Here is a 25105-nt window from a genome sequence, read left to right as displayed (position 1 = left end):
AATAGGCAAATGGTAATATTTTATATTTTCAGGACAAGAAGAAAGAAAAGAAGTAGATTAAATAAATCCAGTTGAAGTTTCAAATGAAAAATGATCTGTGACAAGGAACAGAACCAGCAACAAAGCCTCTGTCTGCAGTGCTGTTGGTGCTTTTACTATTTGTCGTTCTTGGTTACTTTTTGTCCTTTGATTTGAGCTTGCAAGAGGTTATGATAAGGTTGTATTTTAGGCTACTGCTGCAGTGAGAATGCTTGTCCTGTAGGGGGAGTGGTTGTTCTATGAAGGTCTACATAACAGAACTGAACTCTTTGTGCCATAAAAAAAAAAAGATTTTCAGAAGGCTGTTTGAGCTTTTGGAGATTAATCATAGTTTTATGTTGTTCTAATATTTGATTTGTTAATGCTATTCCTCTAATCTGTTTAGTTTATGGAAGGGATGTGACAGACATCCTGACCCGTTATGTCTTTATCAAATCACATTTTATTTGTCACATGCGCCGAATACAACCTTACCGTGAAATGCTTACTTACAASCCCTTAGCCCTTAACCAACAATGCAGTTCAATAAATAGTTAAGAAAATATTTACTAAATAAAATAAAAAAGTAACAATAACGAGRCTATATATATACTGGGGTACCGGTCCCGAGTCACAACTTCTCATTTTCCTCTTATTTACTACTTCACTGTGTTACGTTGAAGAAGAACGTATTGGTAATTCGGCTGACCTTTCATGAAGATGTACAATTGCACTTTATGGTCAGCTTGTGCGCCACAAAAARGACTGGTCAAGGCTGTAGAATAGATGGATCAACTGTCGATGCGTTCTCTCGTAAGATTTTTGTTATCTGAAAAGGCCTACTGTGAAAAACATACTTTACCAGTGATAACTTTGAATACATTTATCAAATTAGGTTAACTAAATGCAGTTTTCATTGCAGATATACATTTCAAGAGCAAGGTACATGGTGTAATTTTATTTTATTTGTGCTTCWGTGAGAACACATGAACAAGAAATAATCAAAAACCTTTTTAAAAGAATGTTGACATCTTAGCTGTTCAAGATTATGACATCCAAAGTTAAACAATCTATTTTAGCCAGGTGACTGCATTTACAAGTTAACAAATAAAATGAACAATTACAAATATGCAGTTGATTTAACATAAAAATAAATACATCATTAATTGGACAATATTATTGCTGGCATATTACCTTCAAAGAATGGTCAGCTAAACTAAACGCTTTCTTGGCAGTTAGAGAAAATCTTAACACCATCACCAAATAATTTTACATAAAATTAAATGTATTCAATAGTGAAAAATGAAGCTCAAGATGAAGCATTCAGTACATTGGATGTACTGATAAAGAGAATGATTTATTGGTATTATTGGTAATGAGTCCTTGCATGTTCAGTGTTCCAGCGCTCTGTAGGTGAAGGTTTGAGTAAGACATATTCAATTTCAACATRAAATTATTTTTTGTGTGGGAATGTTCGATATTGTCATCATGTGTATTACCTAGTACTAAGCGATTAACTGAAATGTTAGTTATTTTTGTTTTCAAATGGACTGACATCCGTTGAATTATTTGAATTCCATTTAGTTGTTTTCTGACCTCAATGCGCACATTGCGCAGTTTCTCTAGAGATAAATCAGATCAAGCCCGAACTGTGCAATGTAGTAGGGAGTTGTAGAATATTGACCTGTTGGAAACTACATAATTTCGCGCTGAAACCGTGGTAATTAACTACAATGACCATAATCGATTGCGCAGCTACTTGTCAGGTCTGCTTCTTTTAGGCATGCTACCTTAGGTTAGTGTGAGGCAAACAGAAGAATGCGCGATAGGGATAGATAGCACTTGCTTCGTGAGGTGTCTGTACCCAACAATACATTATCTAAGTGATTGATAGTTGGTATTAAGCGGTCATAAAAATATGCCTTATTTATTTTGAATAACATCTAAAATAGGGGTTTTGTCAGAGCATAGGCAGCAGCTCAATAGAGATGAGATGACTTGGAATGAAATATTTTATTAAATGAATGTGAATAAATGGTGCAGTAATGTGCAGTCACTGACAAATGTAACTACCATACACAACTGAAATATTTTATTAAATGAATGTGAATAAATGGTGCAGTAATGTGCAGTCACTGACAAATGTAACTACCATCATTGGACTTTAATTGTTTTATTCTGTGTTACAGCATTTAATTAGCAAAATAAATAATCGAAATCAAACTGGTATTCTTTTTTAGTAATTGAACCGAAAAGACCTCAAAGCCCTAATTGCTCAGCACACTATTTCCATAATTCTACAATTATATAAATAGCTATTTTGGTTAGCAGTGTGTTCAGTTTGTCCAATTCTCTCCTGTCATAAAACAGTGTTATTGTGAATAGTCTATCCTTTGGGTTGTAGTTATCCTGAGGAGAGGTTTGTCTTTCCAGTTAACCTTGAAACATACAGTAGCTGGTGAGAAAGCAAACATGAAAGTCTTAAGGRGACACCATCTTATCACAGTCCATATTCCTAAGGATGGTCAGCATCACTTGTACCCTTTTCACACTACTGAGACAAACTAAGCTGGGTCGGACCAAGCTATATCCGGCTGGCCTGGTTACGCATCCGCCATAGTAGCTAGAACCATTCTGGAAAGAACAATGTTAAAAGAACATTTAGGAATTGAAGACAGCCCAATATGGCTCAGGTTGGTACGATAGTGTGAAATGGGTATATCTTAGCACAGTCCATATTCCACTAAGGTGGGTCAGTCGGCACCATAGTAAGATCTGCAAGTCATCCCTGGCTGCCACAGGAAGAGAGGCTGTCGTAGAGAGAGTCACTGAGTGACTCGGGGGTCTCTAGGACCTGGGGGCGGCTGGGGGAGAGGGCCTCCTCAGGCCTCTCCCTCACCAGCTCCAGGCCTGTCTCCTGGCCAAGGCTCATCTCTGGGGCACTGGGCGTACTGCGGATCTTCCCCCGTCGGCTCAGCCCTGTCTGGGCCGGCACCGGCAGACTGCTGGGGTCTATGTTACGAGATCCAGATGTACCACAGGCCTTCTATAAGGTAGAGAGAGGGAAGGAGAAGAGAGACTCAATAGTAAAACGTCACAAATCCACAATAAATTTGTAATAATCCTATTATAAATTACATATTACAAATGCAAATGGTTAGTCTGAAATTATCATGCTTTCAACCAACCCCTCTGAATGGGGATCCATAGGGGGCCGTCTCCACCTCTTCTTCCACGGCCAGGTACATCTCAGTGGGCCCTGCAGGGGTCTTCAGGTTGGGGAAGGTCCAGGTCTTGGAGCGGGGGGACAGCATGTGAGCTTCATAGGCTTCTGTGTCTGCAAAGGTTACAAAATACATTTTATTCAGGATTATACTCAATGAAAGTCCATACATAAAGTACATTGTTAATGCATAAAAGTAATTTCAAGGAGAAATTTGCTTTTTTAAACCAAATTTATTTTTGATGTAAAAATGTTTTGAGAAACTTAGCCCAACCAGCGATTAACTTCCTCATCCTCGTTGTGCAGTATGGGGCTCTGAAAAAAACCATTAACAAATGCTGCAAAATCACCCAAATATGTCCTTTTAGAAACAGAAATGCTCTCAGTATAGTGATGCAGATCTTTGGATGTTGTACACATGAAATTGTGTCATTCCGGTCTTTATCCGCAACATTATATTCCATTTTGTGCGACTTAAGCCATTTCCCCTATCCAGCTGTTCCATCTCAAAAATGACTCCACTATTATTGTAAAACCTGCCGACAAGGGAGGTGCAATAGTGATGCAGACTATGAAAATGAAATTCTAAGAACTCCGTGATTATGAATTTTACAAGACTCCCCAGGGATCCTACTAATCAATTAAAGTCTCTGATCCATGATAAACTGTCAAAGTTTTTGAATGAAGGGGAAATTGCAAAGACAGAATGAGTACATGCAAGTTGACTGCCAAACCACACCTGTCATATACACTCTCCCCAAAATTCACAAGAGCATGACGCCACCTATACCAGGCTGGCCCATTGTGAGTAGTGACAGATAACATTTCTAACTTTGTAGACCATTTCATGAAACCCTGGGTGACCTCTCTCCCCACCTACACCAGAGACTTTATTTTATACATCTCCTGAAAGCTGTGGACCACATACCAGAAAATTCWATTCTGTGTACTTTTGACGTTACCAGTCTATATACTAACATCCCCCACCAGGGCGGCCTAGAGGCCCTCAAGTTCTTCCCCCTAATGCTCTACCCAGCACCAACTGTATTGTGGACTTGGCTGAACTGGTACTAACCTCCAACAATTTTCTCTTCAGAAGATACTTTTTCTTACAGACCAAAGTAACAGCGATAGGGAGCACTGTGGCTCCTAATTATGCTAACATACAGTGCATTCCGAAAGTATTCAGACCCCTTGACTTTTTCCACATTTTGTTACGTTACAGCCTTATTCGAATTAAATTGTTTTTTTCCCCTCATCAATTTACACACAACACCATAATGACAAAGCAAAAACAGTTTTTTAGAAAAACAGTTTTTAACAAATATCAAATTTATGTAGGTATTCAGACCCTTTACTCTGTACTTTGTTGAAGCACCTTTGGCAGCGATTACAGCCTCGAGCCTTCTTGGGTATGACACTACAAGCTTGGCACACATGTATTTGGGGAGTTTTCTCCATTCTCTGCAGATCCTCTCAAGCTCTGTTAGGTTGGATGGGKAGCGTCACTGCACAGCTATTTTCAGGTCTCTCAAGGACATTCAGAGACTTGTCCCRAAGCCACTCCTGCGTTGTCTTGTCTGTGTGCTTAGGGTCATTGTCCTGTTAGAAGGTGAACCTTCGCCACAGTCTGAGGTCCTGAGAGYTCTGGAGCAGGTTTTCATCAAGGATCTCTCTGTACTTTGCTCCGTTCATCTTTCCCTCGATCCTGACTAGTCTCCCAGTCCCTGCTGCTGAAAAACATCCCCACAGCATGATGCTGCCACCACGCTTCACCGTAAGGATGGTGCCGGGTTTCCTCCAGACTTGATTCTTGGCATTCAGGCCAAAGAGTTCAATCTTGGCTTCATCAGACCAGAGACTTGTTTCTCATGGTCTGAGAGTCCTTTAAGTGCCTTTTACTGAAGAGTGGCTTCCGTCTGGCCATTCTACCATAAAGGCCTGATTGGTGGAGTGCTGCAGAGATGGTTGTCCTTCTGGAAGGTTCTCTGAATGCCAAGAGTGTGCAAAGCTGTCATCAAGGTAAGGGTTGGCTACTTTGAAGTATCTCAAATATAATATATTTTTGATTTGTTTAACACTTTTTTTGATTACTACATGATTCCATATGTGTTATTTCATAGTTGATGTCTTCACTATTATTTTTACTATTTTCTACATTGTAAAATAAAGAAAAACCTTGGAATGAGTAGGTGTCCAACCTTTTGACTAGTACTGTACATTTTYTATATATTGAATGTTGATATTGTGAACCGATATTATATATTTTTACCTCCTGTTTCAGGAAGTGATGTCACTCAGCACTGCCCCTATATATAGGACCTTCCACATGGGATATGGATGCCTGATGAAGACCTAAGGGTCGAAACAGAACAATATCACCTGGGAGCATGAACAGCAGTGTGCAGTGTTTTCCTTTTTATTTTTAATTCTTTGTGTAGCCTGCTGCTAGAATGGACAGAGAGGTATTGCTCGAGTCACAACTAAATGGAATATAACGTTGAGGATAAAATTCAGAATAACACAATTTGATGTGTACAACATCTAAAACCTGCATCACTATAATGAGAGCTCTTCAGTTTCTTAAAGGATGTATTTGGRTATTTTTGGAGCCTACGTTCATGTTTTTTCAGAGCCCCCGTACTGCACAATGAGGATGAGGAAAGTGAATCGCTGTTTGGAGTATGTTTCTCAAAAACAAGTGAAGTCATACAAAAAAAAAGTTTCTGGGCCCTTTTAAAACATTCCATTTACATCAAAAATAGAGATTTGGTTGTATAAAAGCTCCAGTTTTTCTTCATTATACCAAAACATTGGATTGCTATTCGTATTACGGGTATATGTTTGATTTAGAGAATTGTGATGTACAGTATTTGATATTATGAACTTATGTATACAGTATTTCTCATATTGTACCTTCATGAATGACCCCAGCTGTTTGCCTGGGCATGCCTTTCCCCTCCAGTACAGACCCGTACATTACCGGGGCAGTCAACTCTCTGTGAGATGTATAGCACTGCTCCATGGATGAGGGCTCTCTGTCCAGGGTCCTAGCCCTCCTCCCTGCCCGGCCAGGAGAACCAGAGGAGCCATGCTCAGCTCCAGCCCCCCTCACCTTWGACAGGTTTCTCCCAGGCGTACCACTACAGTAGTTAGGCAGAGGGAAGGTGCCAATGCCACTGTCCAGGGTGTAGGTGGAAGCACCAGAAGCTAGGAGAGAGAGAACAGGGACAATCAGTGTATGTCCCTTCATGTCTCACAGACTGATTCAATTCAAAACCTTCTCTAATTTGATTATTGATTAGATTTGGTAAGGATTAACACAATCTGAGATTATCAATGCCCCCATGAAAAATTATTAATCTGATCAGGTTTCTTACCTGCGAAGTGATGAGAGTGAACTGGGTCAGCTAAATTCTCATCTGAGGGGACGTTGCTGATCAGATGTTCTGAACCCTGAGTAAGTAAAAAAAACATTTCTCAAAACGCACATTTACACATACACAGAATAAAGTGGAAATACTCACCTTCTCCATTCACACACAGAATAAAGAAAAATATTAAATCGCAATTAATCTGTAGTTTACCTTCTGCATGTCCTCCCCGCTGGGGGTGTGTCTGCTGAACGGTCTGGAGGTCTTACAGTCAAAGGAGAGGCGTCTCTGAGCCACACTGATGCCACTGAAGTCCTTCCCATCCACCCTGTAGTCACACAGACAACACAGAGGTAAGATGTTGTTCAAAAGAGGAAAGGCAACAAACATTTTACTTTATCTTTGCACAAAATTCACATTTTAGATTAAGCTTGATTAAAGACATACTCCAGCGATAAAAAAAACGGCAAACTTCATGGAGTTAGTCTGATGATGCCCTCTGATGTCATCGGCCTCCCCATTGCTTGAGGCACAATAGAGGAGCAATAGAGAACAAAAGAGGAACAGCCCCCCCCCTTCAGATAGTGCTTGGCGATAGTTMATTAAAAAGATATCAACTTAAGTTGTTTTACTTCAAACAAAAGCAATACAAAACAATCCTAACTGACTAAACATAGAATCCCATAGCTTATATCTATTCCTCACCTGTTGAGTAGCTGCTGCATGAAGTTGTCTGAGCGCGCTCCCCTGTACATCACAGCCAGTTGGCCCTGTGATTGGTCCATCACCACCTCACAGGAGTGGCCCCTTCCAGATCGGTCCATCCCGACCCCCCCAACCCCGTTCACGTAGGCCCTCTCCTCCTCCAGAGCTCTCCTCAGACCCTCCGCCTTCTCCATCAGCATCGAGATATTTAGGCTCTCCACCCCCACCCCCTCTCCTTTAGACTTAGACCCCGCCATTTTGGAAGGGATATTCAGCCTCCACTCTCCACCTTTCTTCTCGTCTTTGACCTTAGGTGGTATGTCTGGTTTGCGGCTGAGAGCTGGGAGTTTGCTCTTCTTCAGGCCAAACCAGCTGGCGATCCCATTAGAGGCCTTCAGTTTGACCTCAGTAACCTGTTCAAAGTCTTTATTTATCAAATTGCTGACAGCAAACACTGTGAAATACTTTATACTTGATATTAACATAAACAAATTCCAGCTCCAGAAAAAATGTGACATGTCACTAATAAATAATGCATACATTTTTTAAATATATATATCACAGAAAAAACAAACATTTATACCTGTCCTCTGTCCTGTTCTGCCAGCTTCAGCATGTTCTCCTCGATACCCTTCATCACCTTCTCCTCAATGGCTGACGTGGGGCCAAGTGTGGGGCTGGAGACAATAGGGACAAGGTGTCTCTTCTCCTCCTGCTGCTGTGGTTCTGACATTGGCATTGGGAGCGGGGGAGGAAGGCTGTCACCGTACACTGGGGTGTTTCTCTTGTTTGCGTTGAGTTTGCTCCTGTCCTCTGACTTGGAGGAGTACCGGGGAACCAGGGCTGGGGCCTCCAGGGTGGGCTTCCCAGTTCCAGCTGAGGGAGCCAGGCCCTGGCATGGTTTAGACGGGGACTTAGGAGGGACCTTGCTGGGGCTGCTGGTGCTGTAAGGGATGCTGGGTGCAGGTTGTTTACCATGGTAAGACAGGTTCAGAGAAGCCGGGCATTTCATGTTGTTGCGTAAAACTATGGGAGTGTCAGTGTTTGGCGACGGGAGGCCCAGTTTACCTTTGGGGCTGTCCGTCTTAGCCACACCCACTCTGGATGAGAGCGTCTCCAGCTCTGCCTTGGCGACTGAAGAGCCAAAGACAGACTTAGCTGCTGAATCGTAGGACTGACAGCCACCAGGGAAATTCAAAGCAACGCTACCAGGAATACCTTTAAGCTTACCGTCCAGAGAGTCTGTATATTTCGAGTGTCTCTGCTCCTCTAAATTACCATCCACAGGGCTCTCCTCGGTCTTATTCCTGTCATCGTTAAAATAGACTATACTCTCCTCACTCTGAGGCTCTGGCTTGTCTACTGGCAGGAGCACATTGACTTGTAAATCCTCTGAGCTCCTCAGCTTGCCAAGTGCAGCCAGCCTGTCTTTGAATGTGTGACTTGACTCGGCTGGCTGCCTCCCTGGCCCTGCTACCCCAGAAGGCCTCTTGGGAATGGACGAGGGATCATGTCTYTTGGCTGGGAGAACTGGAGGCTGGGACTGGGAGAGATCAGAGTTCTGTATTGTGGCCTCTCTAGTATCCTGGTCCTGTGATCCTCTGTCTTTCATGCTGGCGTAGTGAGCTGGGCTGCTCTGAGACTGAGCTGCTCTGAGGGCAGAGGGGTTGGGCAGACTGTGGTGGCCGTGCCAGACTGGGCTCTCTGTGTTGCCATCCTGATCGGACGAAGATGAGGAGGATGAGGAAGAGGATGAGGAGTCCGAAGCAGGGGACAAATGCTGCTGCTGGAGACTCAGGACATTGTCTTTCTGTAGTAGTGAATTCATTTGCTTCCTGTCACTTTCTGTTATGGTATGAGAGAAAGATGATATGTTTACATTCTCTGGGACCTTGGATTCTTCTAACTGAGCCGAGGTGGAAAGTTCCAACATGTTCTCGTAGTACGGGACCTTCTGCAAAGAGGCCCTGGGTGTGTGCGAAGTGCCAGGGGCCAGTGGATCGGGGACACCATTGCTGGTCTTGGGGGCCAAGAGGCTGCTGTAGCAAAGCTCCTTGGCTGGAGGGGAGCAGGCATGCTCAGGCTGAGGCGGGGAGGTGGGGGYTGAGGCTGAGTGCGTAGTGGCTGGGTAGGACTCGGACCTGGCGGGTGGAGGAGGAGGCTGCCTGGTCCTTTCTGTGGTGGCGGCTCTGCGTGAGGGGACAGGGGAGTGGTACACCTCATAGTTGTTAGTGCGACAGGGGATCTTCGACGTGCGGGTGAGCTGGGGGCTCAGACGGACAGGGCTGGCCCCTGCCTGGGTTCTCTCTGCCATTGTAGGGATCTTTAGGAACTTGAGGACCCTGGACGGGGAATTGATGGTAGCGGCTTTGACGTCGCTGAGACATGATGAAGGGATGGGGCTGAGGGCAACGTTGGCTCTCCCAGAGAAATCCCCCTCCTCTGCTGGGCCACTGTCTTTCTCTGGAATAACTACATCACTCAACACGTTATCACTGTCATTGGAAGAGAAGAGAAACCCATTGGTTTCCAGCTCACAGTATGCTAGCTGAGGGTTGTCCTTCACTCCAGGGACAGGCAGCTGGGAGGTAAACAAACTACCATCCTCATCAGACTTCCCTTTAAGACGGCTCTCCTTCTCTGTGTCCTGGACCTGCCCAGTCTTYAATCCAGCCTCTGGGCCCTGATTGKCTGGACTAGTCTGATCTACAACTGTGATTGACAAGTAAGAGTTAGGACCTGCTGGTTGCTGGTGGTCATTCATTGTCTGTTGTTTCTCCACTGATGTGCTCTTGATGTGGCATTCACTGATAGCAGCTGTGGTGGATGTGCCTTTGACATGGTTCGGGGTCGAGTTGAGCTTTGCAGTACTACCACAAACATAGTTACATTTGACTGGACTGTCTGTGCTCTTTTTGAGGTGTGTAGGACATAACTGCCCTTCACCATTCATGTGCTGCTGTTGTTGCATGTCGGAATCTGAGCAGGAGCAGAGTGTCTGGTGCTTCTTACATAGGTCTCCAGCAGCCAGGACAGCCTCTGTGGACATCAGGACCTGGCTGTAGTCACAGAAGGTGATGCTGCCTGCAGAGGGGTGGAACTTGAGGGGGTCTGTCTCCTCCATCTTTCGAAGGACCTCCAGAATGTGTGCTTTCTTCTTGAAGAATGGGGACAGGGCATCCATGGATGCGGCTGKGCCTCTGGGRGGAGTTGCTGGGGCCTGTGGCAGTGTGCGGTGAAACCCATTTCCCTGTGGAGAGAAAGATTGTCAGGTTGTTATTATAGAAGTGAGTGTGTTCTCAATAACCTTACTGGTTAAATACAAGGTAATAAACAAGATTGAAATCACTTAATTCAATAACACTTCCAAGACTGCAGCCTCATTGTTAAACAGAGATTAGAAAGTCAAGGTCTCTTGAATACAATAGTGAAATAGAAAGAAAATGCCATTTCATCTGAGAAACCTTGGAACCCACTGAGTATGTCATGACAGCTAATGTTGGAGGAATGCTGGAGACTACAGCCATGTTTTAGGATTAAGTGCTAACAGTGCTCTGTCCACACCTTGGCTTGTGCGTCGCTCTGTGACTGTGACCCCACCTGCTTGTCAGAGACATTGTGCAGCAGCTGTGTATTGTACACTGGGAGGGGTCCTGGCTGCACCTGTAACATGAGATTCAATGCAATCATGTACACCACTTTAAGCACAGTATTGTTATAGGAATCTATACATTACAACAACATGAAGCAAGAGGTATAACAGCTGAGAGATTCATTTCAAATACTCAGCAGACATGGGTGTAGATGTAGAGCCTCCAATGCCATAGGAGTCTGCAGCCATGTCTCAGGGCAAATTGTGACGTTGCTTTATACCTGGTCCTGAGAGCTTGACTGGTTGGGTAGCTTCTGTTGGAAGAGCTCACACAACACTCTGTTCTGTCTCTCCAGGTCAAACACATGCATCTTCAGCTTGATGCACTCCTCTCGCAGATCCTGCAAAGACACACAGAACACAAACACAATGTATAGCACAACTATAAGTTAAACACGATGACAACCCATGCCTTACTGCTTTTTTGCCTTACTGCAAAAATTGTGTTTTGTCAATGGTGGGTTGTTTGTTGCAAATTACCTTTTGGTTGAGGAGGGCTTGGACCACATGGTTGGCCACCTCATCCAGACATCTCTCATATGCTTCTCTTTGACTCTCATTGGCCAACAAAAGAGCTGAGTTTTCTGCCTGGCAACAGGAAGACAATAAATTATTCATAAATGTTAAGATATTTTTCATATGTTAAAACAGAAATAAAAGCAAGGAGGACCAAGGCACTCTTCATATAATGAATTAAAATGCCTTTATTTGTATGGCATGTTCAATAGAAACAAAGTTTAAAAAATCTGACGTGTTTCGGCTGCATGGCCATCGTCACAGAGTACAAAGAAATAATACAATGGAGTCACGCAGGTTCCTCAACAAGAGAGGGAGAGGACGCGGAAGAAATCAAGACTATCCAACCACACGGAGTAGGACCAGAACAAGGCTGTGATCAACATTTCTGGAGAACCCCTTTCTGATGATTGTGTAAGGGTCTTGTCTAAAGGACTGTCCTTTGCCCCCACATACTCAACTAATGAATTTAATACAAAGATTGACCTATTTCGTTTCTTCAGGAATCTACATCTGAAGGCCTGGTACAAGCAAAACATCTCTCCAACTACAGACGCCAGTGTCTCAGGTCAGGCAGTTTCTGTTCCCTCAAAAACACCGCCCAAGTCCACCWTTTGTCCCATCGTCCAGAATGCCACACTAAATACATTTTCCAAGAAGGTGAATTTTGATGTGGAGAATCTGTTCAAGGGTAAAATTGACTCCAACCAAACAAGACAGAGCGGGATGCAGTTGAATCATTGTCCAAAAATGAACGGATTGTGGTTAAAAAAGCAGACAAAGGTGGCGCTATAGTAGTGTGGAGTAAAGACAAATATGTGACAGAAGCCTACCGTCAATTAGACAATGATGAATTCTACCAATCTCTTACCTTCAACCCTACAGAGGACCTAAAAACTGAATTGAAAGTGATCCTCACAGAAGCTAAGGAGAATGGCTACATTTCAGACAATGAGTTCAAATTTMTTTTCAATGGCAGTCCGCGTATGGCTTCTTTTTTACCTTCTTCCAAAAGTCCACAAAAATCTTGAAAATCCCCCAGGCAGACCAGTCATTAGTGGTAATGAAAGTCTGACAGACCCCATYTCTAAGTACATTGATTACTTTATTAAGCCTTTTCTGACGTCACTCCCAGCCTATCTTCAAGATACCACAGATGTGTTGAACAATATAGGTACAGCTTCCTTTTTAGTCAGCATGGATGTGAAGTCTCTATACACCACCATTGAACATGAACAAGGTTTGGCAGTTATGCACCATTTCTTGAGTACCCGACCTGAAACTGAGATGCCTCCTACAGAATTCATTGTCTCACTGACTGAATGGACTCTTAATCATAACATCTTTATCTTTCAGGACCGTATTTTTAAACAGGTCAAAGGACGTGCCATGGGAGCTTGCTACAGCCCTTCCTACCCTGGTTTGTACTTGGGTAAATGACTTCATTTTGGATCCTTCTAATAACCATTTCTTTGACCGGATTATATGGTGGGGACGCTATATTGATGATGTTTGCCTGTTTTGGTCCGGCTCAGAAGATTAACTTATTTCCTTCCACCAATACCTTAACAGTATTAACCCTAACATCAAACTAACTATGGAGTACAGCAAGGATAACATTCATTTTTTGGACCTCGACATTAGTAAAAATGACAAAGGTTGTTTGCACACATCAATCTTTAGRAAGCCTACAGATGGGAATACCATTCTGAGGGCAGACAGCTTTCAYCCCAAAAGGCTAAAAGAGAATATTCCATATGGCCAATTCCAAAGAGTCCGCAGAATTTGCGATCAGGAAACAGACTAGTGTCAAATCTGCTGAATTGGAGAATTGCTTCTTGAATCGGGGCTACAGCGTTCAGGTCCTGAAAGATGCAGGTATAAGGGCTGGATTACTTGACAGAGAGAACTTGTTGCGAAGGGGAGTTCCTCGTGATACATCAGAGAGTGTATTTTGTTACGAAATACAGCACTGAAGCAGAGAACATTAAAAGAATCATTAAAAATAATTGGGGAATCATCCAAAGTGATACRCTACTACGCCAAGTCTTTCCTGAGCCACCAGTCATAAGCTTTAAGAGATGTCCTACCCTAAATGCCAAATTAGTCCACAGTTATCTTCCGGGTGACTCAAAAAACTTGGCTTGACCACAAACCCAAGGGCTCTTTTAAATGTAACCAGTGCAACCATTGCAGAGAAAAAGTATTTTGTTGACACARCTTCCAAAATGGAGTATTACGTCGAGCATTTCATTAACTGCAAAACCACTCATGTCATCTATAGATTGGAATGTCCACAGTGCAAGGTGTTCTACATTGGACGGACAAAGAGACGCCTTCAAGACCGCTTAGCGGAACACAAGTACGCCATACGGGTAGGCAATGAAGACTACCCCATGGCAAGGCACTACAAGTCCTTACACCATGGCAACGCTGCCTCCCTACAAGCTATGGGTATTGATCATATTCCGGCCTCTATTAGAAAAGGGGACCGTCTTAAACAGTTAAACCAAAGGGAAGGTTTTGGGATTTACAAACTACAGGCCACTAAATAGCCTGGTTTAAATGAAGATATTGATTTACAAACTACAGGCTACTAAGTACCCTGGTTTAAATGAAGATATGGATTTACAAACTACAGGCCACTAAGTAGCCTGGTTTAAATGAAGATATGGATTTACAAACTATGAAGCAGCGCACTAAGTAGCCTGGTTTAAATGAAGATATAGGATTTACAAACTACAGGCCACTAAGTACCCTGGTTTAAATGAAGATATGGATTTACAAACTACAGGCCACTAAGTACCTCTTGGTTAAATGAAGATATGGATTTACAAACACAGGCCACTAAGTACCCTGGTTTAAATGAAGATATGATTTCAATACAGGCCACTAAGTACCGCTGGTTTAAATGAAGTATTATTTGATCTCTACTACAGGCCACTAAGTACCTGGTTTAAATGAAGATATGGATTTACAACTACAGGCCACTAAGTACCTGGTTTAAATGAAGATATGGATTTACAAACTACAGGCCACTAGTACCTCTGGTTTAAATGAAGATATCGATTTCTCAGCCCTTCCTGTAGGGTCGTGATAGGTCCATTTGCTGTCATCTAGGTGGGACATTTTGCTCGAATGCCCTCAGCTATGTTTAGACTGTTGTTCATGTTTTGCTGTGTTCTTGTGTAATATGGAATATATTGCTTTCTTATTCTTGACACTTCTCCCAGTCATATTTAATGTTAGAACTACCTTTCTAGGTGTTCTGATACTTCTAGCTTGGAGTTGTATKYTTATGATAACATAGCTACAGTATTTCACTTTTTMATKTGTATAGTATTGCTTACTAGGTGTGTCCAATCAATTTTGTAACCACTCCCTCTTCAAATTAGGGCTAATTGGAAAAGCTGTTCAAAAGAGGACATTGTATTATTTCTTTGTACTCCCTGACGAAGGCCATGCAGCCGAAATGAGTCAGATTTTTAAAACCTTGTTTCTATTGAACATGCCATACAAATAAAGGCATTTAAATTAATTATATGAAGAGTGCCTTGGTCCTCCTTTCTTTTTGATGACCAATTCACCCCTTTCACCAAAGAGCATCTTCTGTCTACCAAAATGTACTATTGTGTACCTTAGTAGCGCTTCCCTTCCTCCTCTTTCTACAGAAATAAAAGCGCTGAATGTGGTAAAATTATATMATATTTAAAACATGATATAATTTGAGATGTCTTGTATTCATTTAATTGTGATGGTGGTTGGCTCACCTCCAGCTCTCTGAGTCGGTCCATCAGTTCTCCGCTGTTCTCCTCTTCCTCCAGGTAGTCCTCAACGTCTCCCTCGTCTGACTCCAGGTTTTCATCACACATCCTCGGTTCTGTCTCATCAGACATGGTTCTCATCATGAACACAAGAAGGCGGTTTCTAATGTTACAATCRTCTCACTTTACTCACAAAACCACAATGCACTACGTAACCACAAGCATAAGTCTACCCTTGCCTTGAGACATGGCTGTAGACTCCTATGGCATCTAACAGCTAGACCATAGGAGACATAACAGCCTCATCTCAAGGCACTAATCTACAGTTGAAGTTGGACGTTTACATACACTTAGGTTGTAGTCATTAAAACTCATTTTTCAACCACTCCACAAATTTCTTGTTAGCAAACTATAGTTTTGGCAAGTCGGTTGGGACATCTACTTTGTGCATCATGACACAAGTCATKTCTCCAACAATTGTTTACAGACAGATTATTTCACTGTATCACAATTCCAGTGGGTCAGAAGTTTACATACACTAAATTGACTGTGCCTTTAAACAGCTTGGAAAATTCCAGAAAATGATGTCATGGCTTTAGAAGCTTCTGATAGGCTAATTGACATACTTTGAGTTAATTGGAGGTGTACCTGTGGATGTATTTCAAGGCCTACCTTCAAACTCAGTGCCTCTTTGCTTGACATCATGGGAAAATCAAAAGAAATCAGCCAAGACCTCAGAAAAACAATTGTAGACCTYCGCAAGTCTGGTTCATCCTTGGGAGCAACTTCCAAATGCCTGAAGGTACCACGTTCATCTGTACAAACAATAGTATGCAAGTATAAACACCATGGGACCACGCAGCTGTCATATCGCTCAGGAAGGAGACGTGTTCTGTCTCCTAGAGATGAACGTATTTTGGTGCAAAAAGTGCAAATCAATCCCAAAACAACAGCAAAGGACCTTGTGAAGATGCTGGAGAAAACAGGTACAAAAGTATCTATATCCACAGTAAAACGAGTTCTATATCGACATAACCTGAAAGGCCGCTCAGCAAGGAAGAAGCCACTGCTTCAAAACCGCCATAAAAAAGCCAGGCTACGGTTTGCAACTGCACATGGGGACAAAGATCATACATTTTAGAGAAGTGTCATCTGGTCTGATAAAACAAAAATAGAACTCTTTGGCCATAATGACCATTGTTATATTTGGAGGAAAAGGGGGGACGATTGCAAGCCGAAGAACACCATCCCAATCGTGAAGCACGGGGGTGGCAGCATCATGTTGTGGGGGTGCTTTGCTGCAGGAGGGACTGGTGCACTTTACAAAATAGATGGCATCATGAGGCAGGAAAAATTATTGTGGATATATTGAAGCAACATCTCAAGACATCAGTCCAGGAAGTTAAAGCTTGGTCGCAGATGGGTCTTCCAAATGGACAATGACCCCAAGCATACTCCAAAAGTTGTGGCAAAATGCTTAAGGACAACAAAGTCAAGGTTTGAGTGGCCACCACAAAGCCCTGACCTCAATCCTATAAGAACATTTGTGGGCAGAACTGAAAAACGTGTGCGAGCAAGGAGGCGGAATTGAAAAAGCGTGTGCGAGCAAGGAGCATACAAACCTGACTCAGTTACACCAGCTCTGTCAGGGGAAGGGCCAAAAATTCACCCAACTTAGTTGGAAGCTTGTGGAAGGCTACCCGAATGTAAACTTCTGACCCGCTGGAATGTGATGAAAAAGAATAAAAGCTGAAATAAATCATTCTCTCTACCATTATTCTACATTTCATATTCTTAAAATAAAGTGGTGATCCTAACTGACCTAAGAAAGGACATTTTTACTAGGATTAAATGTCAGGAATTGTGAAAAAAGTTTAAATGTATTTGGCTAATGTGTATGTAAACTTCCGACTTCAACTGTACCTAAATAACAGGGAGTGTTTAGCGATAAAGACATCTCTTCTGAGAATGGAACAGTAAATCCTCTAGTGTCAGGTTCTTGATGATGGAGAGATGTAACACTATTTCTGCCATTTAGACTGGATGTGTTGGATCAGATACATGTATAACTGGTGTATCCATCTGTTTGCTGGCTTTAGCTAGATAACTGAGGAATCTATAGTAATCTATAGCACACTGCGATACTTTTGTCAAAGCCCATAAGAACATACTGTCGGATGATCCATTCTAACAAACATACTGTCAGTTGAGTCCATTCTACAACAAACATACTGTCAGGATGAGTCCATTCTACAACAAACATACTGTCAGGATAGTCCATTCTACAACAAACATACTGTTCATGTTGAGTCCATTCTACAACAAACATACTGTCAGGATGAGTCCATTCTACACAAACTACTGTCAGGATGAGTCCATTCTACAACAAAACATACGTCAGAGACATTAACAACAACTGTCGGGATGAGTCCATTCTACAAACAACATACTGTCATGTTGAGTCCATTCTACAACAAAACATACTGTCATGTGAGTCATGCTCCAAAACTGTCAGTGAGTCCATTCTACACAAACATACTGTAGATGAGCCATCCACAACAACTTGGATGTCCATTCTACAACAAACATACTGCAGATGATCCATTCTACAACACATTACTGTCAACATGAGTCCATTCTAGATCCTCCCTTCCCACCTCTCCCTCCACCTCACCTCTCCTACAACCCCACCCTCATCCTCATCTCCCTCCACTCCATCCTCTTTCCCACCCACCCTCTCCTCCACCTCATCCCCCCCACCCCTCTTTCCCACCCCTCACCCTCATCCTCTTCCTCCCACCCTCCTCTTTCCCCACCCTCATCCTCCCCACCCCCTCTTTCCCACCCACCCACCATCCCCCTTCCCCCCCCACACCCCCTCTTCCCCACCCCCTCATCCTCTTTCCCCCACCCTCTCCTCCACCCACCCTCATCCTCTTTCCCCACCTCATCCTCTTTTCCCACCCTCTCCTCTTTCCCCCCCTCATCTTGCCTCCCCCACCCCACCCTATCCTACAAACCCCACCTCATCCTCTTCCCCACCATCTCCTCCAACCCACCCTCATCCTCATCGCTCCTCCACTCCCATCCTCCACCCCTCCCGCCTACCCCCACCCTCACCCTCCTCTTTCCCCCACCACCTCCTCCACTCCCCCTCTTTCCCCCACCTCCTTCCTCCCGCTCCCCCTCCTCTTCCCCACCACCCTCATCCTCTTCCTCATTTCCCCCCCACCCTCATCCGCCCCACTCTTTCCCACCCTCATCCCTCTTTTCCCCATTCCTCATGATATCACCCACCATCAATCCACTCCCCCACCCTTTTCCAACCCCTCATCCGCTCCCCCACCCTCCTCCTCTTCCCCACCACCCTCATCCTCTTCTCATCCACCCCTCATCCTCATTCCTTCCACCCTCATCCTCTTTCCCCAACCCCTCTCACTCATCCTTTCCCCCACCCTCATCCTCCTTTTCCCCACCCTCATCCTCTTCCACCCTCCTCTTTCCCCCCACCCTCATCCTCTTTCTCATCCACCCTCATCCTCATTCTCCACCCTCTCCTCCACCCTCATCTTCTTTCCCCCACCCCCCTCATCCCTCAACCTCTTTCCCAACCTCATCCTCTCACCCCACCCTCTCTTCCACCTCCCTCACCTCTCTCCTCCACCCTCCCTCACCTCTCTTTCTCCCTCCAACCCTAATCCTCTCACCCCCACCCACCTCTCTCTCCACCCTCATCCCTCCCCCTCTCTTCCCGCACCAACCCTCACCTCTTTCCATCCACCCTCATCCTCTTTCCCCCACCCTCATCCTCTTTCCTACCCTCATCCTTTTCCCCACCCTCCACCCTCATCCCTCCATCCACCCTCTTCCCCACCCTCTCTCCCACCTCATCTTCTTTCCCCACCCCCACCCTCATCCCATCACCTCTTTCCCCAACCTCATCCTCTCAACCCCCACCTCTCTCTTCCACCCCCTCACCTCCTCCTCCACCCTCCCTACCTCTCTTTCTCCCTTCACACCCTAATCCTCTTCACCCCACCCACCTCTTCTCCTCCACCTCATCCGCTCCCCCCTCCTCTTTCCCGCACCACCCTCATCCTCTTTTCCTACCCTCATCCTTTTCCCCCACTCCACCCCATCCCTCCCTCCCACCTCTTTCCCACCCGCTCAACCCTCACCCTCCTCTTTTCCCACCTCATCGCTCCCCCACCCTTTCCCCAACCCTCATCCGCTCCCCACCCTCTTTTCCTTTTCCCCCACCCTCATCCTCTTTTCCCACCCTCATCCTTTCCCCCCACCCTCCACCCTCATCCGCTCCCTCCACCCTCTTTCCCATCCGCTCCCCCACCCTCTTTCCCCAACCCTCATCCGCTCCCCCACCCTCTTTCCTTTCCCCCCACCCTCATCTCATCCCCCCCCTCCTCTTTCCCTACCCTCCCACCTCATCCGCTCCCCCAACCCTCATCCGCTCCCCCAACCCTCATCCTCATTCCCCACCCTCATCCTCATTCCCCACCTCATTCCTCCACCCTCAACCTCATTCCCCACCCTCATCCTCCTCCTCCACCTCATCCTCTTTCCCCACCCCAACTCATCCTCTCACCCACACTCTCTTCCACCCTCCCTCACCTCTCTCCTCCCTCACTCTCTCCTCTCTTTCTCCTTCCACACCTCATCCTCTCACCCCACCCACCTCTCTCTCTCCACCCTCATCGCTCCCCCTCCTCTTTCCGCCACCACCCTCATCCTCTTTCTCCCACCTCATCTCTTTCCCCACCCTCATCTCTTTTCCCACCCTCATCCTTTCCCCCCACCCTCCACCCTCATCCGCTCCCTCCACCTCTTTCCCCATCCGCTCCCCACCCTCTTTCCCCAACCCTCATCCGCTCCCCCACCCTCTTTCCTCAACCCTCATCCGCTCCCCCACCCTCTTTCCTTTTCCCCCCACCTCAGCCCACCCCACCCTCCCTCTTTTCCCTACCCCCCACCCTCATCCGCTCCCCCCACCCTCATCCGCTCCCCCCCTCATCCCCCCCTCCTCTTTCCCCACCACCCTCATCCTCTTTCTCACCATCCTCACCGCTTTCCCACACCTCATCCTCATTCCCCCACCCTCCATCCTCATTTCCCACCCTCATCTCTTCCCCTCTCTCCCAACCTCATCCTCTCTTATCCCTTCCTCATCCCCTCACCCTCATCTCTTTCCCACCCTCATCCTCTTTTCCCACCCTCATCCTTTTCCCCCCACCCTCCACCCTCATCCGCTCCCTCTCACCTCTTTCCCCATCCGCTCCCCCACCCTCTTTCCCCAACCCTCATCCCTCCCCCACCCTCTTTCCTCAACCCTCATCCCTCCCCCACCCTCTTTCCTTTTCCCCCACCCTCATCCGCCACCCCCACCTCCTCTTTTCCCTCCCCCCACCTCATCCGCCCCCCACCCTCATCCGCTCCCCCACCCTCATCCGCTCCCCCCCTCTTTCCCCACCACCCTCATCCTCTTTCTCATCCATCCTCATCGCTTTCCCCCACCCTCATCCTCATTCCCCCACTCATCCTCATTCCCCACCCTCATCCTCTTCCCCACCCCAACCTCATCCTCTCTTTCTCCCTTCCATACCCTCATCCTTCCCTCTCTCCTCCACCCTCATCCTCTCACCCACCCTCCTCACCTCTCTCCTCCACCCTCATCCTCTCTTTCTCCTTCCACACCCTCAATCCTTTCACCCAACCTCTCTCCTCCACCCTCATCCTCTTTCCACCCTCTCCTCCACCCTCATCTGCCCCCTCTTTCCCCCCACCGACATCCTTTCCCCCCCACCCTCCACCCTCATCCTTTCCCCCTACCCCCACCCTCATCCGCTCCCTCCCACCTCTTTCCCCAACCCTCATCCGCTCCCCACCCTCTTTCCCCAACCCTCATCCGCTCCCCCACCCTCTTCCCCACCCCCATCCGCCTCCCCACCTCTTTCCCAACCCCCCATCGCCCCCACCCTCCTCTTTCCCAACCCCCCATCCGCCCCACCTCTCTTCCCCAACCCCATCCGCCCCACCCTCCTCTTCCCCCCACCCCCATCCTCAATTTGACTACAACAGAGGATTATAAAGAGAAAACTTCTAAAGAGCAAATTATATTTTACACCACCATCAATAAAATATCTAAACACAGTATCTCCTTCTGTTTCCTATTCAAATGCCACAAAACTAAAGCGAGGACACTGAGAATCTGACAATGGCTAAAAGGACATGAAGAGAAAGCAGAGAGTGAAATCCACAGATAACAAAAGGGTAACCCTGAACACCATAAGGTAGACATTGCTATTCCAGCAGCACTGCTCGTTTTCAATGATGTTCCCACCTCCACTTTCCCCATAATACTTCCACAGAAAACAAAGAGTACATGAAGTGCAATGACACACAGTTTCCCAGTTTAAATGTAGAGAACAAGATATATCACGTAATCTCTGGCTGGAACACATAACACCTGTTTCTCTAAAACGGTTGTAAAATGGATACCTGCTATAAAAAACAAAAGTATGCTTAAGGACATGTGATGTGCTTTTATAAAGGAGACAAAAATCTGTAACATTATACCATAAGAAAACAAATGTGTCATGCACCAGAAATAAATTGCCAAGCAGGGGGTCTCCCCAAAGGTATTATCCAGACAGAAGCTATTGCAAGGGGGGTCAGTTTTCATGGGTGGAACATACAAGACAAAGAACATAGAAAAGAACTGTCGACTAGAATAGTCTTCTGGAACAGACAGTCACCTGTGATGTCAGCTCTCCTTAGAGCAGAGCACTCAGTCCTACTCCTCGGTGTGTAAACCACCTCTCKCTCTCTCGCTCGCTCTAGTCTTCTCCCAATGTCAGAGCCAAAAAGCTGAGGAAAAACAAAATTACATCTTGTTATCATCCTCTCTATTCTTCCTTTCTGTCATCCTCTCAACTGTTCTCTCATCCCTCCTTTTCCACCACTCACAGTATTCAGTCAGATTTGCTGACATCAAACATTTTTATATAGTCTATGACATCAAGGCCATCTTGCTCCATCTTGATCTCCCAGATGCACACTCAGAAAAAACATCTCCAGAGAGGGGCTTCAAAGTGGTTTTAGCATGTGTAGACCTTAGAGAAATAGCATGTCTGTCATTATCAGGACCCGTATTCATAAAGTGTCTCAGACTGTTGATCTAGGATCAGTTTAGCCTTTTGGATTAAAATAAGATTATATGGTCAGCGAGATCCTAGATCAGCACTTCAAGGCGCTTTGTGAATACGGACCCAGAGCAATGTCATGTCACCATCAGGACTGGGCCTGGTATGGACTTCCTGTCCTCCCAGACAGTCCAAGACCACAATCTGCCTCTCGCTCTCATCTTGCCTTCTTTTCATCTGAGTCATTGTAAAGTGTAATGAAAGAAAGATGGATGAATAATTTAGCAGAGAGACCCAGTAGCCTTTAGAAATCCCCTTTCATGTTCCAGTGATAATGCCATGTCATGCAGGCTGCAGACACGCAGTATTAAAATCACTGTATTGAACCTCCATGTAACCCGTCTGTAATCTGGGATTCCCCATTACTGTACTGTCATCGGTAGTTATCTTCCGTTTCCACAAGACTTGCCCTCATAGCTAAATGGGAACACACTCCGATGCTCTCTGTCATAGGTGGGTCCTATGTGGCACCCTATTCCCTATGTAATGCACTACTTTTGACCAGGGCCCATAGGCTTTATATAGGGAAGAGGGTGTCATTTGGGAGGTTGCCTTGTCCTCATACTGTAGCTAGCTAAAAAGGAGCGTGCTTAGTCACTGCCATAGGCTTCAGATTCAGAGTCAGTCTAGTCTGGCTGCGTTCCTTCAGACAAGATGAGTTTAGATAAAGAGCTACAGTATTAGCTCTTCACTCCCAAGCAGCCCTTAGATCTTGTCATTTTCCAATGCGATTAGCATCGGCCTTTCCCACTTTGGGTTTCCAGCTGCAGATCAAACAGAGCAGAGCATTTTGCATACCTGTCTCAGTCAGAACACACCTGTTCCATTTGTGAAAATCCTGACCTGTGATCTATCTGTTGTTGTGCGACAAAAACAACAACTGGTGTTAGAGATTATTCTTATGATCCGCTTGTCATAGCCAAATAGTGTTATTGGGTGCACACACACCTGATCACATCCAAGAAACTGTGAAAAATGGCACTTCTTGAGCAATGATTTTCTTGAGAATGTGTTTTGCCTGTGGAGGTTGGTAACATTGATATTTATATCATGCTGTGTGTGTGAGGTAATCTGAATGGAGCTCAGAGTTCAAAGTGGCTCGATCTGGTGTGATGCCACAAGGAATGAGCTGACTTGCAGACTACACTCTATATTCATGGAATGAGGGCAAGGCTACAGTATAAATCAAAGACAACTCAGCACAGCCAAACCCCTTCAAGCTCCTTAAATCATGTCAGTCAGTCACACACTTGGGGATTTGGCTGCTGCCGGGCGGAGGCTGTCTCAGGTTATATCAAACAGTACCCTTCCCCATCTGCCAATCTGGGATGGCACAGATTGAAGTTCTCTCGGTGTGAACAATCAAAGTGTGTCAACAGGTGATGTAAACAACATTGAAGACTCAGACAGACAAATTGAACAGGATCTTAAAAAGAGAAATCACGACCCGTAGGAATAAATCTGAATCAACATGACTATCAACACTGTCACTAGCCTAAAATACAGTATGTCACTGTAAATACACATTTAGACAGTGACATAGATCATATTCAGACTATTGGATTCATTTGTTACTGTGGCTTCTGATGTTTAGACAAAATRACAGTGAGACTAATCATCCAATAACAAGATTTTGACTGAAAGTACAGGGGAGAGAGAGGGAATAACGGATCGGGGGAGGGGCAGAGGGACGATTCCCAAAAGAACCCAGAGGTTGGATCAATGCCATGTCTGAGACTAATCAACCTGAGTGGTGCAGGCCTCGCGGGGATATTTCTAAATATTTGCCAGGCAACCCCACCCTCCGTCCTCCCTACAGGAACTGCATTATAAGACTGCCAGTCCCAATACAGCGAGACTGGGGAGGCTTTGTCATAATTGGGCACACTAAACAGCAAACCACATGTGTACACATGCCCCTCTCCTATGATCTATAAAACAAACTAAATCAACCCCAATCAAACGCATCCATGTTGGGTTGAACAATGAAATTACTAAACATGGTTCTGAGTGCTTAGCGTTGCTCCAAAAATTGTCCACTGATGCTACAACAACAGTGTCATACGTGTTTCATAATAACATAGAGGTTACATAGACCTGCCTGTGGGTGTCTGATTTCTGCTTCCCAGGTTCATCTGTCCTCTCAGTCTCCACAGCTAATACGTCATATGGTGTGGTTCTGTCACATCAACTCTACATCTCATATCTACACAATCAATCAATGAAATCTAAACAGCCATAACGGCACAAAAGGGACAAATAGTCTAGACTACATTGTCAGTCCTAACAATAAAAACGTTTTACTATATGTTCAAATCTGCTTGTCCTAAAATGCCCACCCAGTCTCACCTTGCTTCATATCCTAGCATCCGCTCAAAGCATCCGAGAGAGCCCCAGTCTAAAGAAAATCAATCGTAAAAAAAGCCCCACAATATAAGTATTTTCCAGTTGAAAAAAGGATTTATCCAYAAGGTGATGCCCTCTCCTCTAATAAGGAACTGTTTCCTCTAAACTACTGATAGAAAAAGGTTTGTCCTCGAGCATGTGAATTGTGTGCATCTCTCTCTGGCTGCCCTGTGCTGTGCCGTCTGCCTGCAGTGGCTGCCATATCTCCCATTGTTCCAGGGCGAGTGAGG

The 25105-nt window shown here is 45.2% G+C and overlaps 2 protein-coding genes across 7 annotated transcripts in view; one reads left to right on the top strand and one right to left on the bottom strand.

Annotated features, from left to right (window-relative positions):
• The window catches only part of LOC112080360 (probable Bax inhibitor 1), a 7527-nt gene extending 5286 nt beyond the window's left edge, over positions 1–2241 (top strand). The window contains exon 10 of the mRNA XM_024146093.2: positions 33–2241. Within this exon, the coding sequence (XP_024001861.1) occupies positions 33–56 (24 nt within the window). The 3' untranslated portion in view covers positions 57–2241. The remainder of the gene's footprint in view (positions 1–32) is intronic.
• Positions 964–25105, bottom strand: LOC112080359 (nck-associated protein 5-like). 6 transcript variants are annotated; one of them, XM_070442524.1, is made up of 13 exons: positions 24819–25105; positions 15925–16067; positions 15259–15388; positions 11453–11560; positions 11194–11313; positions 10885–10983; positions 7904–10570; positions 7321–7733; positions 6829–6943; positions 6622–6697; positions 6158–6451; positions 3207–3355; positions 964–3064 (listed from the first exon to the last, which is right to left on the bottom strand). In XM_070442524.1, the coding sequence occupies exons 3-13, from the start codon at positions 15382–15384 to the stop codon at positions 2801–2803; spliced, it is 4431 nt and encodes a 1476-aa protein (XP_070298625.1). In that variant the 5' UTR covers positions 15385–15388; positions 15925–16067; positions 24819–25105; the 3' UTR covers positions 964–2800. The 6 variants fall into 6 exon arrangements, with proteins under 6 accessions (XP_070298625.1, XP_024001859.1, XP_024001857.1 ...); XM_024146091.2 differs by lacking the exon at positions 24819–25105 and adding an exon at positions 22023–22102; XM_024146089.2 differs by lacking the exon at positions 15925–16067.

Source organism: Salvelinus sp. IW2-2015, unplaced genomic scaffold (genome assembly GCF_002910315.2).
Source record: "Salvelinus sp. IW2-2015 unplaced genomic scaffold, ASM291031v2 Un_scaffold16283, whole genome shotgun sequence".
Taxonomy (NCBI): domain Eukaryota; kingdom Metazoa; phylum Chordata; class Actinopteri; order Salmoniformes; family Salmonidae; genus Salvelinus; species Salvelinus sp. IW2-2015.
Note: the sequence above shows the minus strand (reverse complement) of the source record. Positions and strands in the feature narration are given on the sequence as shown.